The 15,345-nt window shown below is 47.1% G+C and overlaps 1 protein-coding gene across 14 annotated transcripts in view; it reads left to right on the top strand.

Moving 5' to 3' along the window:
• ICA1 (islet cell autoantigen 1) overlaps positions 1–6,205 on the top strand; it is a 141,109-nt gene extending 134,904 nt beyond the window's left edge. For 13 of the 14 annotated variants that reach the window (XM_057733170.1, XM_057733175.1, XM_057733161.1 and 10 more), the window contains 2 exons: positions 3,605–3,694; positions 5,942–6,205. In XM_057733170.1, the coding sequence (XP_057589153.1) occupies positions 3,605–3,694; positions 5,942–6,063 (212 nt within the window). In that variant the 3' untranslated portion in view covers positions 6,064–6,205. The remainder of the gene's footprint in view (positions 1–3,604; positions 3,695–5,941) is intronic. The other variant, XM_057733174.1, reaches the window with a different exon arrangement.
• Positions 6,206–15,345: the final 9,140 nt, after the last annotated feature.

Here is a 15,345-nt window from a genome sequence, read left to right as displayed (position 1 = left end):
AGGAACTGAGAGCTAGGCGCGTCATTTTGTTCACAGAGCTCTTGGCGCTTCTCCTGCCCCCACCCTTCACCACTCATCTCCTGACACAATTTCTCTGAGATGGGGAGACATCTTTCCAGCCACACCTTCCTGTTAAAAACACCTCAGCCAACTAACACCAACTGGAGAACAGTTGATGGCAATTACAGGAATATTAGCAACAGTAAGTTCTCTTTAAATAGCATTTCTTTCCTGATAGAAGCCAAGATACTTGAAGTCTGGCTTGGCGTTCCATCCATAATTACCCTAGTTGCACCCCTTCCCTAAATAATTCCCCAAGTGATATCAGTGAGGTTGAAACTGCAGCTCAGCTTAGTATTTGCTTGAAATATATATATATATATGTATATATATATATACATAAAATAGCTGGTGTCACAACTGTACTTTTTTTTTCTCCCCTCGTGCGTATAGTTGCATTGTTAGACTTTTGCTTAATATCTGTCCTGAGGAGAGACTGTGATTTGGCAAACTGGCTGCTGTTTCTGCTTCACCTTACGGGACAAAGGAATAGTGATACCCTGTGTCTTTGGGAAACTCTGAGGTATACTTTCCCCACCATCTTAGTCCCCAGAAGGGGACGTCTTTACGCTCATCTTCCTGCATGTCCTCTGCTGCAGAGAAGCCCCCAAATTCATAGAGTCAGCATGTCACTCTTGTGGTTCACGAGTGTTTGAGTAATATTCAAAAGTCCATAGTTACAAAGGAATCCAATTAGAATACATTGTCTTTATAAAGGAATCTACCATTATAACCTTTTAAATTATAGGCTTAAAAATACGACTTGTATTTCTGGTACTTTAAAAATATGACTTGATATACAGACATTTTATTTGTTTATAACCATTCGGGAACATGCCCATCCCATAAAGCGAGGGGAGCTCTGTTTTCACATGTGGATTTATTTCTGCCTCCTTTAGGAATGTGTTTGATTTTATACTCTTAAAAAGACAGTGGTTAAACCTGCCTCTTTTCCAGCGTTCTCTGCAGCCGTTTTAAAAAACAAATGTGTATATTTTTGAAATGGGAAGAATTCTCTGTGTTCCCACTGTATCAAATAGCATTCCAAGATCTGGGAGGGGTGGACTTCCATACCTCTCACCTGCCTTTTCTCTGCATCTGTTCGGGTTCTCTCTGGAAGTGTGGGCCTCCCTGAACTCAGAGAGCTTGACAGGGTCAAGGAGCTTAAAGCTGTAGGACCTGGGAGGTGGAGTCCTGAAAGTGGACCCCTCTGTTTCAGAGGAGGGACTCTTTCTTTGTCCTGCCTCTGGCTTCAACCAAGAGGACCCTGATCCTGACAGAGATGGTGACCCTGGCAGCTTCTTGGGGACCATCTATGGCAGTACCTCCCACACTACACTTGCATGACAGTTGCTGAGGGTTTGCGGTTCCCTGGGCTCCACCCCCAGGGATTCTGATTCAGTGGGTGATGCCCTGCTGCTGATGCGGGCACCACACCTTGCGAACCACTGCCCTAAGAGATGGAGGCCAGGCTGCAGGCATTGATGAAAGGTTGCCCGCGCTCTGCTGAGCACAGGTGGGTCTTGACACTTGGTGTCTAGCAGAGGATTGTGGGGAAAAGATAAAACTGACCCAGTTAGATGCTACCTCTTTCAGCTTTATTTGGCACACAATGGAACTGCAGTTTTAACTTTCCACATTTACCACTATTTTATGTGATTTGGGTTTAGAAGAAAAATGCCCATGGGCCAATTTTCTAGGAGTCAGGGAGGTTATGTAACTCCTGGATTACACTAAATACTGGTCATTTTTTAAAACTGCTTTATTGAACTATAATTTACATACCATGAAATTCACCCATTGTAAGAGAACAGTTCAAGGATTTCTGGTAGATTTGTATTGCGCAGCCATCACCACAGTCTAGTGTTAGAACATTTCCATCTTCCCCAAAAGTTCCCTTAAAATCTGGTGCCTTTTGTTGTTTGTGAATTATGTTAACAACATGTTCAAGTATCTTTCCAACCAATGACAATACTTTTTAAACCCTCTATATGTTTTCATTATTTTAGACCCGATAAAGGAGTCAGAAGCCGCGTGTTTCATTTATCATTGGTTAGTCTTCATAGGGATGTTTGTATATACTTGCCTAAAACCAAATAATTCAACCAGTGAGTATTATAACATCTACTGTGCTAAGTATTGCTTTGCCATCTCTTAAAATAATGCTTCATAAGTGTACTTCTCATGATTTAAAAGAGTTCTTCAGTAGTTTATCTTAATTTCAACACCCATCATGTGCCAGGTAGTGTACTAAAGGATGTAAAGGTAAATAATACGTGGTCCCTGCCTTCAAGGGGCTCAGAATCCTAGGAGATGAGACAAACGTACAAGGTAATCAAAATAGGATGATTCTATAGTTAGGTCCCTTATTAAAAATCTTAGAATGGTAGGGCAAGCAAACAGCATTACATCTTACCTTTTTTTCGTGGCATACACTGAGTAGCTTGCTTTCTCCAGAAATTGGTTTCACTGCCCCAGCTGAACTCTGCCATCCAAACATGATGTCTCATGGGGGCCTTATCAGAGACAAAACCTTTTCTGTAGCAAATACTGTGATCAGAGCATCCCTGGGAAAGGATACAGTTTTAACCATTTGGACCCAACAGAGATGCATCATTTGATGGTCTGATTCACAGTGAGAATCAACAGTAGACTTAGTCCACACACAGCTACCTATACCACGTTAGGTGTTATGGAGCACATGGGAAAAACAGTTCCCTGTCCAATTAAGACGGGACTCACACATGAAGAATTAAAACAGATGTGCAAAGAAGTATATGGTAAAGTTCTAAATTAAATGAGTCATGCTGAAACATCCAGCACAGATAGTAAATGTTGGGGGGTAGGGGACCTAGGCTTACTTCCCCCAGAGCAGGACTGCTGAATGCCTCTTGATCATTAGGGGCAGGCAGAGCACAAAGGGTCTTTCAGAACGTTGGATTAGACAAGATCAATGCCATTTGTAAGAGTACAGCATCAAGTTAAGGGGGACGTTCTTTCCCCTCATATATTTGGACTGGACTGCCCTTTATTTATCTGTATTAACTAAACTCTCCAATTTAAATGAGCTGTATGGAGAATAAATGAACTGGATCATATTGGACGTAGAGAAGACCGGCCATTCACTAGTTCTGTCACTACATTAAATGTTTCCCTGTTTGTGACAGAAAAACAAGGCACTTGATTTCCTTGCATCACTATTGATAATCTTTGGTGTGACCATGAAATGATGTCACTTGGTAAGAAAAATGGGTATAAAACTGAAAGCAAAAATGCTTTAACCCTAGCAATTTCTCATTTGCTTTTCAAAATGCAGTCTTTTCCCTAGTTTTCCATACTGTTGAGGTGGGCATGATTATACATATCCACTCCCCCTACAACGTATTCCAGGCGTGAGGAGCATGGGAGAAGGGGCTTTGCACACCACCCTCCTCTCTCTCTTTGGAGACCATCGTCGTTGAGAACCATGTGTGTGCCCCAGGAACAGATGGGGCAGTGTGACTGCTCTTCCCTGGATCTAATGACCTCTGGTTTTGAACATTAGGCTGGTCAGAGAGCAATGTCAATGCTACTTCTCCTCCATGGCCAGCTCCAAAGGCAAGCAGTCCAAATGGCAGCAGCCCTGCAGTGAAAGGTAATATAGTGTTCTGTCCCCCCTTACATGACAGTCTCCTTCCTTTCCACTGGCCTAACACCCTTTTCTTTATTTCTTTACTAATTTCCATTTGAGCACCTTGGGTTCAAAGGAGGGTACAGGGGTGGAGAGTTTTGCATGATCCTAGGAACTAACTTTCTAACTCTTTTCCTGGCTTAATGTCCTAATTCATAATTCCTTTTATCAAATCTAATGAGGACTCAAACATCTGTCTCCATGTGACCAGGTGCTCCCCAAGATTGGGTGACAACAGTAAGGGAGAGAAGACCACTGAGGCTGGCAATCCTTAGCTGAAAATACCATTGCTTCCACCAGACAAGGCATTTGCTTAGTGCCTTTCACAAAAAGCCAGGTGTCTTAGTTGTCAAAAGAAGACCTTTCAAGATTGTCAGATCTGTTCTCTTTTGAGACAGAACATCTACCTGAGGAAGATCTCACCTATATTTGCAGTTCTCTCTCTCTCTTCCTTTGGTCATCAGCCACTTCCCCTGTGTTGACCACAGGAAGTTAAAGGAAGTGTCAATTCTGTTATATCATCAGAAAGCATTCCCTTGATGTTTTTTAGCTGTTGTGCAAATAGCTGCCCCTGGTTTTCCCTCCTACAGTGGAGGTCTGGGAAATGAGAGGATCCCCCCCCTCCCCAAAGTACAGTCACCTGGCTCCTCACAGTAGAGCCACACTCACCATCAGAAGGTGCCTGGGAAGGGGAGGTGAGCTTGGAGTGTATTTTCACTGGCACTATCTCTAAGATATCTTGATATTCTCTATCAAGAACAGACTAGTTCTCCTAAGTCAATCTTGCCCCATATAATTTCCTTGTGTGACTTCCTACATGACTAAAGAAAGACACGTTACTCGCTTTTGAAAAAAAATTGTCTCCCTCACCCCCCACCAAGCTATACTGAGCTCTCTAAAGTCTCAGTTTCTCATATCAAAATAAACCAAGTGTTTTGGGGGCTAACTCTAACTGCACACAATGTGAAATTAATGTTACATAGCAATAACTTGCATGTTACTAGCTAGTCTTGCTTGCGATAGCCTATCTCTGTAATAGATGCATTGTTATCTCATTATAAAGTAATATATCTACAAGAGACTTTGAAAAACAAGACAAAGGGAGGAGAATCAGAAGTATAAAGTGAGCAGTACACTGTCTTAATGTTTAAATGCTATTTTAGTGAAAAGATCAAAGGCCCTGTGTATGTTGATATAATCCCATCAGTACTCTCTCTGACTCTCGTATACCCACTTTTAGCACTTGTCCTACCAATATTTTTTGAGACTCTTTTCAACCAGATGGCAAGCACATTCCTAGCTGCTCTTGGCTAAAAGGATAACCTGTCAGAAAGACATTTTCTTCATGCTTTTGATACTCCCACCTGTTGGAGAAGGAAAAAAAGCATGGGTCATCCAAGCCAATGAACTTAGAGTCTCATGTGGAATGATTTATATAAAGAAGAGCCCCCAACTTATTTGTAAATCACTTGCATCAGGCAGTCTTTTGAAAATGTTCTCCTCATCTGGAAAATAATTTGGCTCTGTAATCGCAGCACTCATGAAGTTAGGGCAGGTGGTTCAGTGAAAGAACAGCTGAAGGCTGCACCACTGAGACTGGAGAGTGAGGGGTGTGGGGGCGATTTAGAGCCCAGTGGGGAAGGGGAGGCATATCACAGGCCCCCTTCCTCTGATGGGAGATGGTTACAGAAGGCAGTGACCTTGAGAGAAGAGTAGTTAGGCCTAGGTGCCAATCCCTGCTTCTGGACCTGTTGCTTTGAAGGCTGAAAAGAGTAACCACAGCATTTCTCTTATCCAGCAGAACTGAAAAGATTCCTCCAGCGGACACTGGAAGGCACCTTGCTTCCTGAGACATTCAGTCTTATCTCTGAAATGACTGATATTTCTTGGTGGTGGTGAAGTGCAGGGTCTGGGGTTTCAGGCAGCTCTGTGGGCGGTGGCCACCCCTGGGTGGGGGTGCAGGTGAGGGTTAACACAAGGGCTCACTGTTCATTGAGCTTTATAAAGACCATGGTTTAGATATGTTACTCAGCCAACCAGCCAACAGAGGGGCATGAAATACCCTAGCGAGGCTTAGAGACAAAGAACAACCGGATTTGTCAGGCTGAGCATGCTCACTCTTCAAGATGCACCTGGCTCCGCCTGCCTGCAGCCTGGCAGAGGTGGGACTTAGCAAGGTGGAGGTGCTAATGTTTCCTCTTCTCTCCCCAGAGCCTGCCAAGGCCTCCTCGGACCTGACTGCCTGGTTCAGCCTTTTTGCTGATCTCGACCCATTATCAAATCCTGATGCTGTTGGGAAAACCGATAAAGAACATGAATTGCTCAATGCTTGAGTCTGCGGCCTCCAGGAGGGAGCCCTCGAACAGCTCCGAATCAAGACATGGGGGGCTTGCAGATGTAGGAAGTGATCCGTATGCTGTTTTAATATTTACGTGCCATTTTAATAAAATGAAAGGGTCTAAGGCCCTGTTTATACTGGTATAATTATTTACTTTTATTTGGTATAAAGGGTGTCAGTGTGTTCTTTATGTGGACCTGATAATACAGGATGGTCTAGGAACAGGTTCCAGGCCCACCGTTCTGCTACCGACAACTGCATCATGGCTGCTGCTGAGTCACCGGGCTGCTACAAGATCCACGTTCAAATCATAAACGTACTTTTTGTTAGGTTTAAATAAGTGTCCTACAGCCTCAGAGGCAACGGGAGGCCAAGGAGGCTTAAATGCCACCTCTTGTACCCCCTTGCACGTGTCCCCCTTAGAAGGCGGGCTGCAGGGAGACAGCCACCTTCCAGCAAGCTTTGGGTAAAGCTCCAGCCAACCGAAGAAGCTGTCCCCCAGCCCCTGCCCGCCGGGCCGTGGATTCTCTCTCCCCCGCAGAGGGGCTGAGCTTGTCAGCGCTGCACAAACCTTTCTGTGGAAAGCAGTCGTATCTGCAGGTCCCAGCTCTCCTTTAGTCCTCGCCGTGGCCGGAATTCAAAAGCATGTGTTTCTGGAGCCCCTTGGGACATTTACTGGTTTTTTTTTTTTTTTAAATCAAACGGAAAAGATATTTGACACGCAAAGTCAAGTTAATAAATGAGTCTGTTGTGGGGACCCAGTGGGAAGGTGCTGTGGAGGTGGGGGCTGGAGAAGGATGGGTCCCACGTGCACGAAGCCACGGACGTGACCCACGTCAGTGGGGGAGGGGGGCGTGGACGCTTGCCCGCTCAGGCAGGGTTGAGAGCCGCAGGTCTGCAGGTGGGCACGTAAGCGACTCAGACACTCCACCTTCCTTAGAGACCCCAGGGCTGGTGCTCTCCTTCCCTCCCGTGTCACCGGAGATGAGCTGAGAGGCCACACACGTGCGCAGAAGCCCGTGCGCACGCCTCTCACGGAGGGCCTGAGTGGGGCTGGAGTCTGTGACCAGCCAGGCGTTGGTCCTGTGCGCTCAGCCGGGCCGGGAGGTGTCTGCTGCGCTCCTGGGGCCTCAGCCTCCAGCTCCTGAAGGGGCTGGTGGGGCCACTTCGAGTGCACAGAGACGCTGGGCCTCCGCAGCTCAGGGCTGCACGGCCGCCGCCGCAGCGCAGCCTGGCAGGACAGCCGGGCCCGCGGGCGGCGCCGCCTCCGCCTGCGGGAGGACAGGCAGGTAAGACGGCGCCGGGCCGCCGCGGGCGCCTGTGTGGCTTGCGCAGCTCTGCTCCCAGCCCGGCCGGGCCGGCGGGGCTCTCCGCGGCGGTCTCTTGGGTTAGAGTCTCATTTGGCAGATTCCTCAGCCTGGCGTTCGTGGTCTTTGAGCAGATCAGTATACAGCCCCAGGGCCCCACCGCGCTACCCTCCCCACCCACACACCCACAGGCGGGCTCGCTGGACCCCAAGACCCCCTCTCATCTCCAGCCCGTGTGTCTGCTGCAGCCCTCCACCCGCGAGGCTTGCCCTTGGCCACCTTCACGGTGCTGCCCACCCCTCAGGAGCCTCCGCAGACCCCATCTCGCCCACAGGGACGTCTCAAAGCGTAGCCCGCAGGTTTCCGATGAGGACCTGCGCCTCGTCCGCCTCCGTGTCCTCCCATCTCCTCAGAAGGCCTGTGCTGTGTGCATCTGCCTCTACCCCTGGGCGCTGCAACCCCAGAAAACAAGGCCTCTATTTCCCCAGATCCCCTCTGTCTCCCCATTAGTCAGCGCCCTGAAGTCACCTTGTTAGCGCTGGATTAATGATTGCTGAGCGGAGCTGCCCTGTGTGGAGCGTTGATGAAGGCCTCCGTTTCATCCTAGGTCGTGTTTGTTTGCAGCTGTGGAAGGCCACAGCTGCCACAGTAAGGACTTGACGCAGGAGGGCCTGACTTGCTCCCTCCAGGCTGGAGTCCTGGGAGCTTGGGGGGGTGGGGGTGCGTACAAGAGGTGCGGGATTCTTTTCTGTTGAATGGACCACTTTAAATACTTACAGGTTGCATTTTAAATTTGATCTGTGGGTCAAGGATAGAGGAGGACTGTGGTCATTGGACAGACTTTGCTACAATTAAAAAAAAAAAGAGGCCTTTTTCTCTTTGGATTTTTACATTTTTGTTAAAAAAAAAAAAAGATTCAATTCCCTTTCCCATCTGCAGTCCACTTGGCCAGGCTCTTGATCCCCCTTGATAGGCGTGTTTTGATCCAGGCTCACACAAAGCCCCTTGGACCACCTCTCCAGTTTAAGGAGAAGCAGCTGCTGCCTGATTCTCTTTTAAGTGGCCTGTGTGCCGGCCCAGCCAGGGGGCTTCCTCTGGGGCCTATCTCAGGGCTGGGCTGTCTTTGTCTAGAAGTCGAAGGTGCCTCACCTCTTCATGCCCAGTCTTGCTTCTCCTTAATTTTCATCCCATGTCACGAGGCTGCTCTGAGCCCCCAGGGACATTCAGAGAGCACCTGCTCCTTGAAAACTTCCCATCCCTTGGAGGTATAAGTCTCCCTTCCCTGCTCCCCCTGCCCCAGCCAATATAGAAAGAATATTTGCATTTAAGGGAGGGAGCCAGAACGTTTCTATTTCCTCCTTTCTTCTTTCCCCAGCTGGCATAGGCTTTGGTGCACTTTATAGATTCATTGCCTTCAAAATGTAATTTTAGAAACGTCAAGTTGATTTTGAGTTCTGGGAGACTGAGAAAAGCATCCGTCAGCTTCAGAATTAGAAATGCACCAACTTAGAAAGAACCAGCACTTATTGTCGTGGGAGGTTTATGCCCAAGAAAACGTTACCTGCTCAGAGTTGGCAGCCTTGGGAGCGCTGAGTTGCCAGTTGGCATGTAGGTGGGACTCGCCATCATGTGGCCGGTGTTGATATCGGGTGTGGAACCAGGGCTGCGGCCCCCCGCCCCCAGGCTGCCACGTGAGGCTGCCTAGCCCTCTGGGTTAAGATCCACCCACCAGACCTCTCCTGACCATGCTTCAGCTCCAGGAGCCAGCTGACCAAACTGTACGCTTTTCTCTCTGGGACCCCTCCCCAAGGGCCAGCCCCGGCGGTGGCTCAGGGCTAACTATTAGCACTATCTGATTTTGCCAATATATCAAAGTTGCTTCTGTCTTTGTGATCAACTGGTGTCCTCCAGACAGGCCATGGCAGTTAATCCTCTGCTTTGGTGTAAACCATCTCCCAGTTCTATGACTGGCACCAGTCATGGTGTAGTGATGCAGGTCTCTTTGACTTTGTTGGAAAATAGATTTCAGGTTGGAGTCAACTCCAGATGATTGGCAATGGCCATCAAGAATTCTGCATTGAGAATTCTTTTTTTTTTTTTTCCAGCTTCATCTTTGGTCTTAGTTGCAGCATGCAGGATCTTCACTGAGGCATGCAGGATCTTTTGTTGTGGTGCACGGGCTTCTCTTGAGTTGTGGTGCACTGGTTTTCTCTTCTCTAGTTGTGGTGCGCAGGCTCCAGGGCACCTGGGCTCTGTAGTTGTGGTGTGCAGGTTCACTCATTGAGGCGCATGAGCTTAGTAGTTGTGGCACATGGGCTTAGTTGCCCCCCGGCATGTGGGATCTTAGTTCCCCCACTAGGGATTGAACACGCGTCCCCTTGATTGCAAAGCAGATTCTTTACCACTGGACCACCAGGGAAGTCCTGAGAAGAGTTCTTATAAATCAGTGATATTTGTGATGGGTACAGGGCAGGGAGTGGTGGCAACAGTGCTGTATAATTACCAACACTACAGTAGACCTTGCCTTTCATGCAGCTTTTAGATTTAACAACTTCTCCTTCTCCTTCTTTCTCTTTTCTTCTTCTTTCTCCTCTTCCTCCCCTTCCTCTTAATCAAAAATAGCTAGGATTTGAAAACATTGACAGAGGGGCATGCATGAATGCGAAAAGCAGAAAGTTCAAAAGACACATTACTGACACCTAATTCAACTCAAACTCATGTAAACAACAACAAAAAAGTGGGGATGGATTTATTTTTTCAGGTAACTAAAAAGTCCAGGTGTAGGCTTTCATGCATGGCTGGATCTAGGGGCTCAAATGATGTTCTCAACAATTATCCCCTCTTCAGCTCCCAGTTCTGATTCCCCCTGTGTTGCTTCATTCCAACAGACTCTTCTCATAAGGAGGTCAAAAGGCCACCAGCATCTCCAGCCAAAGTCTTGATTTGAGTCTGCCTTTGGTCCTTTGTCCAATCATCAGTCAAGCACTGGGATGGAAAATAGGGTTATTTGCCCAGCTTTTCATGAGCCTATCCCTGGAGCGCAACCCTTAAGGACTGGCAATAGAGAAAGGATAGTTCCTTAAGGGAAAACTAGGGTGCTGTTACTGAAGGAAGAGGGCAGGGACCTTGGGAAGGAGAATGCAATAGCAATCCACTCTAGTTTGCACTGGAAGGACTTTGAGGAGATACCGTGTAGTCTTTCCAGACGGATATGGAGTGAGCTGGGTTAAAGAACTGGGATGTTTTCCAGAAACCCCACTGGTGTCCCTTTTGAAGTCACCCCTGGCACTGGGGCTGTCAGTGGCACATGTAGGATCCCTACCCTGCAGCTGTCCTATAGCTGGCTTCAGGGAAGTCAAAAGGGATCACAGAGCGCTTTGTATCCAATCCGCTCATATCCAGGTGAGGAGACCGAAGGACCCAAGGGACATAAAAAACCTGTAAGTTAGTGGCAAACCAAGACTAGAGGCCACATTGCCTGACTCCTGGGGCAAACCTTCTTTTACTTCAGGGTGTTTGCTACAAACTGAGCGCTGAGGTTTTAGACCAGTCATTAAATACACCCTTTGGAGATAGAACCTAGCACAGTAATTTAGGGCAGTTGCTGGAGTTTCGGTTCTGAAGCTGGACAAATCTGTAGATACCAAAATTAACAGCAACGATGCACAGTTACTTGTAATGGGACACTTGTAATCGGAAGCACGAAGCCAGTGGAAGCAGAGAGGTATAGACCAGACGGGGTAGAGTTGGGGACAGGGCGGGTGGTGGCTGGACCATGGAGACAGCCCGGACTGCTCCAGTGCTCTCAGTTCAACTTCTTTGATCAACTGAATGAACCTCTTTGAAAATAGGATCTTTGGCCTTAATACAAAATATACACCTATGTCCTGCCTTCTGATAATTAATGAGTAGGAGACTGACCTGAGGACTCTGTTGCTCTCAACAGGCCCAAATGCTGGCTCTAGAGTTCTCAAGAGGAGCCACAGTCATTGAGTGTGTGCTCCTGGAGAAGAACGTGCCTATTCTCAGTGGAATTCTGGGGCCCCTCAGGCTCTCTATCCGGTATCTTCCCTGCTGGTCCCATGGCCTGACACTCTGGTGGCACTTCCAGTGTGTTCAAGGGCACCGAGATGCTCCTCCTTCCACTGCTGGGAACCTTGCCCCACCCACCTCCCCACCCTCCAGTGGGAACAACAACCTCAGTGTTGCGTAACTTCTGGCTTTGGCATCAGGGTTGTGACTTCATGACTTGGCCCAGCAGAGAACTGATTGGAAGTGCCCAGGAAACCTCTAAAACCCGACAGAGGCTGCCTCTGCCGGCTAGGGATGAGGCAATTGATTTTAGAAATGCCTCATCAGTAGAGGCTGAATTATGTATCAGCTCTCCAGGGCTTCCTTCCCCAGCTACTTCCCAGGGAGCTCTTTTATTGATTTTGATCTGAGGTGTCTTCTTGCTGCTATTTCTGGCCCTGAACTGTGGTGCCTGAGGCTCTGTCTCACATTTAGAGCATCCCCCACTGTGCCCCTGTCCCCAGCACAGAGAGAAGGCATTCTCAGGACGCAGCGCTGGACAGACCAACATCCTTGCTTCCATTCTTTTCCAGCAGCTCGTTGCTATTTCCGATGGCTGGGTGCTAAATTATTTCTGCCCTACCATAGAGTCTGTTTTGGCCCAGGGATTTATGGACCTCTTAGCATCAAGAGTTCTGTTTGTCCTCTGAGATCATATGTAGTTTTTTGCGAAAATGGGCCTCTGTGGATTTTTTTTTCCTGAGGAAGTGGTCTAGAGCTCCCATAAATCCTCAAAGGGGTCGATGAACAATACAAGTCAGAAACACTCATGCTAATCATCCTAGGTTTCACGCTGATGCGGAGGGCACCACTGTGATTGGGACTTCCTGTGAGCCCTGAAATCCCGCATCATCCATGTGTCAGCAAGCAGGAGGCTCCTCTGGATGCCTTTCCCTGCAGGGAAGTCACACCCATTCTGTCCTGTTTCCTCTCTCCTTGCCCTTAGTGGCTGAGTTGGCCACGCATGGGCTCAGTAGTCAAACTGAGGGGTATTTTTATCCTGCCAATAGAAGCTGCCATCCTGGGTGAGCTGTGACACTGGCTCCAGCTTGAAGGAAGAAGCTAGCAGGAGAGAACAAATCCTGACAACACACTAGCCTGAGCTCTTGCTACCTGCAACCTGCCACCCATCTGTTAGCTGCCCTCACAACCAGCCCTGGGGGAGCCCTTGCCTCTTTATTTTGGGGCTTCAGTGGTGAGCCTGTGGTGAGAGCAACCCAGGGCCATGCAGGTTTTTCTGCCCTAGAAATCAGGTCTATGGTTCAAGATGAAGCACCTGGAGAGGAGAGAGGGGTGGGCCCAGGCCGAAGCCGGAAGTTTCCTTGGCTCCTGGCCTGGTTTCGGTGGGGTGGGCAGGGCAAGCAGAGCCGGGCTCCCGGGAGAGGCCTGAGCAGGGAAGACGAGGGGGTCAGCAAGAGGACAAGGTCGGAGGTGCATCCCCGGGCCCCTTGCCTGAGTAGCCTGTGTGGTGGCAGCGGGACAGACCCCCCAGCTGAGAGAGAGGAATGGTGCAAATGCCAGGCAGTGGACGGCAGAGGAGGAGGAGGAGGAGGTAGGGCCTTGCAGTGAATGTCCCTGAGGACATCAGAGGCAGAGATTTTAGGCTAATGTAACCATGTTTATGGCTTTACTACCTTCATTCTTTCCATAGACCCTACGTGGACTATGGAAAATAAGAGCAGTTATTCCTGGGGAGCTCTATGCTGGGCACTGTGCTCTGTGCACATAAGCCCACTTATCGTCTTAATGATCCTATGTGGTAGGATGTTTTTTGGTGAGTGTGTGCGTGTGGTTTTTTTTTTTAATTGAGTTATAATTCACATACCATAAAATTCACCCTTTTAAAGTGTATGGTTCAGTGCTTTTTAGTATATTTACAAGGTTATGCAACCATCACCATTATCTAATTGCAGAGCATTTTTTATTACCCCCCAAAGAAACTCTGTACCCATTTTCAGTGACTCCCTATTCCACCCTGTCCCAACCCCTGGCAACCACTAATCTGCTTTCTATCTCTATGAAATTTGCCTGTAATGGACAGAACGGATTCACATAATATGTAGTCTTTTGTAACTGGCTTCTTTTGTTACTCAGCCCAACTTGGGTCCTCTCGCCCACGTGCAGCACAGCCAATCTATTGACACCGGGTTGTTGTGAAAGAAAGTGCAGCTTATCGCAGGGCACCAAGCAAGTAGTACCAGAAGTTCATGTCCAAAGGAAAAGGCTCCTAATGGCTTTCAGGGAACAGTTTTTAAAGACAGGGTGAGGGATAGGGTTGTGGGGTACGTGATCAGCTTGTGGACATTCTTCTGATTGGTTGGTGGTGAGATCATCAGGAGTCGTCATCATCAGCCTGATGGTTCTAATCAGTCTGGGGTCTGTGTGCTTGTGGTCAGCAGTTAGTTAACTTCTCTCACCTGGCAGGAGTTTCAGTAGCTGCAAAACAGCTCAAGGATATGTCTCGGAATATCATCTACAGCCCTTGAGGAGGAGCTAAAGGTCCTTGAATTTGTTTAATGGCTAAATGGTTATTTTTTTTTTTTTTTGTCTTGCTTGACTGTTTCCCTTTGTTTCTGCATTTCCTTGCTTCTCTAATTGAATTTGTTCTTCGGAACTTGGGAAAGGCCTAGGAGGCTAAAGTTTTTCTAGAAACAAGAGGTATATGGAGGATATGGAGGGGTCTGTCCAAGGAAGGCCCCAGAGCATTCTCCTTGATTACAGTCCCTTCTTTTCTTTGATACTCCTTAGACCTGAGGGGAAACAGGTGCAGGACAAGAGAGGGAATCAAGCTTTGGTTAGAGAAGTTAATCATAAACTCGGCAGAGGAACTCGCTTTTAGGAGGACTTGGTTTTAGCGCCCACTCTGTTTCAGCTTTCCCTGAATCTTTGAGGGAATGGGGCTCTGGATACTTCCTGCTGAAATGGGGCATAGTCCTGCCTCAGTCTTGGGAATGGACACAGAGTTAGATATACTCCCCAGTTCCTAGCTTAGCATCAATATTTTGTATTATGAAAACATTACTTCTCTCTTTGCTTTGTCATAGTACCTGTACAAAGATTGGAAAGTCAGTAGACATATTACGTTGAGGGTAATGATTAAAATGCACCTTGTAGTATTCCGCAAAAGAGTCCTCCTATTTTCGATGGCAACCAGGAAAACAGGTTTTGGAGTGGGTCCTCTTTACGCACATCCAGTAAACAAGTAGCCTTTTGGATTATTCTATATTTGCGTTTCAGCTTCTCCAGGTTTTCTTTTTAATTGAAGTATAGTTAATTTACAGTGTTGTGTTAGTTTCAGGTGCATAGCAAAGTGATTCAGTTATACATATATAATACACATATGTATGTATGTATACACACGTTATATATTCTTTTTCATGTGCTTCTCCATTGTAGTTTATTACAAGATATTGAATATAGTTCCCTGTACTGTACAGTAGGACCTTGTTGTTTATTTTATGTATAGTAGTTTGTATCTGCTAATCCCAAACTCCTAATTTATCTCGTCTCTCGCTTTTTCCCCTTTGGAACCATAGTTTCTATGTCTTTGAGTCTATTTCTGTTTTGTAAGTAAGTTCACTTGTATCATATTTTAGATTCCACATATAAATTATATCATATGATATTTGACTTTCTCTGTCTGACTTACTTCACTTAGTATGATAATTTCTAGGTCCATCCATGTTGCTTCAGATGTCATTATTTCATTCTTTTTTTATGGCTGAGTAGTATTCCATTGTGTATATATACCACATCTTCATCCATTCATCTGTTGATGAACACTTGGGTTGCTTCCAAGTCTTGGCTATTGTAAATAGTGCTGCTATGAACATTGGGGTGCAGGTATCTTTTCGAATTTTTTTTTTCTGGATATATGCCCAGGAGTGGGATTGCTGGAT

The sequence above is a fragment of the Hippopotamus amphibius genome, chromosome 4 (assembly GCF_030028045.1).
Source record: "Hippopotamus amphibius kiboko isolate mHipAmp2 chromosome 4, mHipAmp2.hap2, whole genome shotgun sequence".
Classification (NCBI taxonomy): Eukaryota; Metazoa; Chordata; class Mammalia; order Artiodactyla; family Hippopotamidae; genus Hippopotamus; species Hippopotamus amphibius.
Note: the sequence above shows the minus strand (reverse complement) of the source record. Positions and strands in the feature narration are given on the sequence as shown.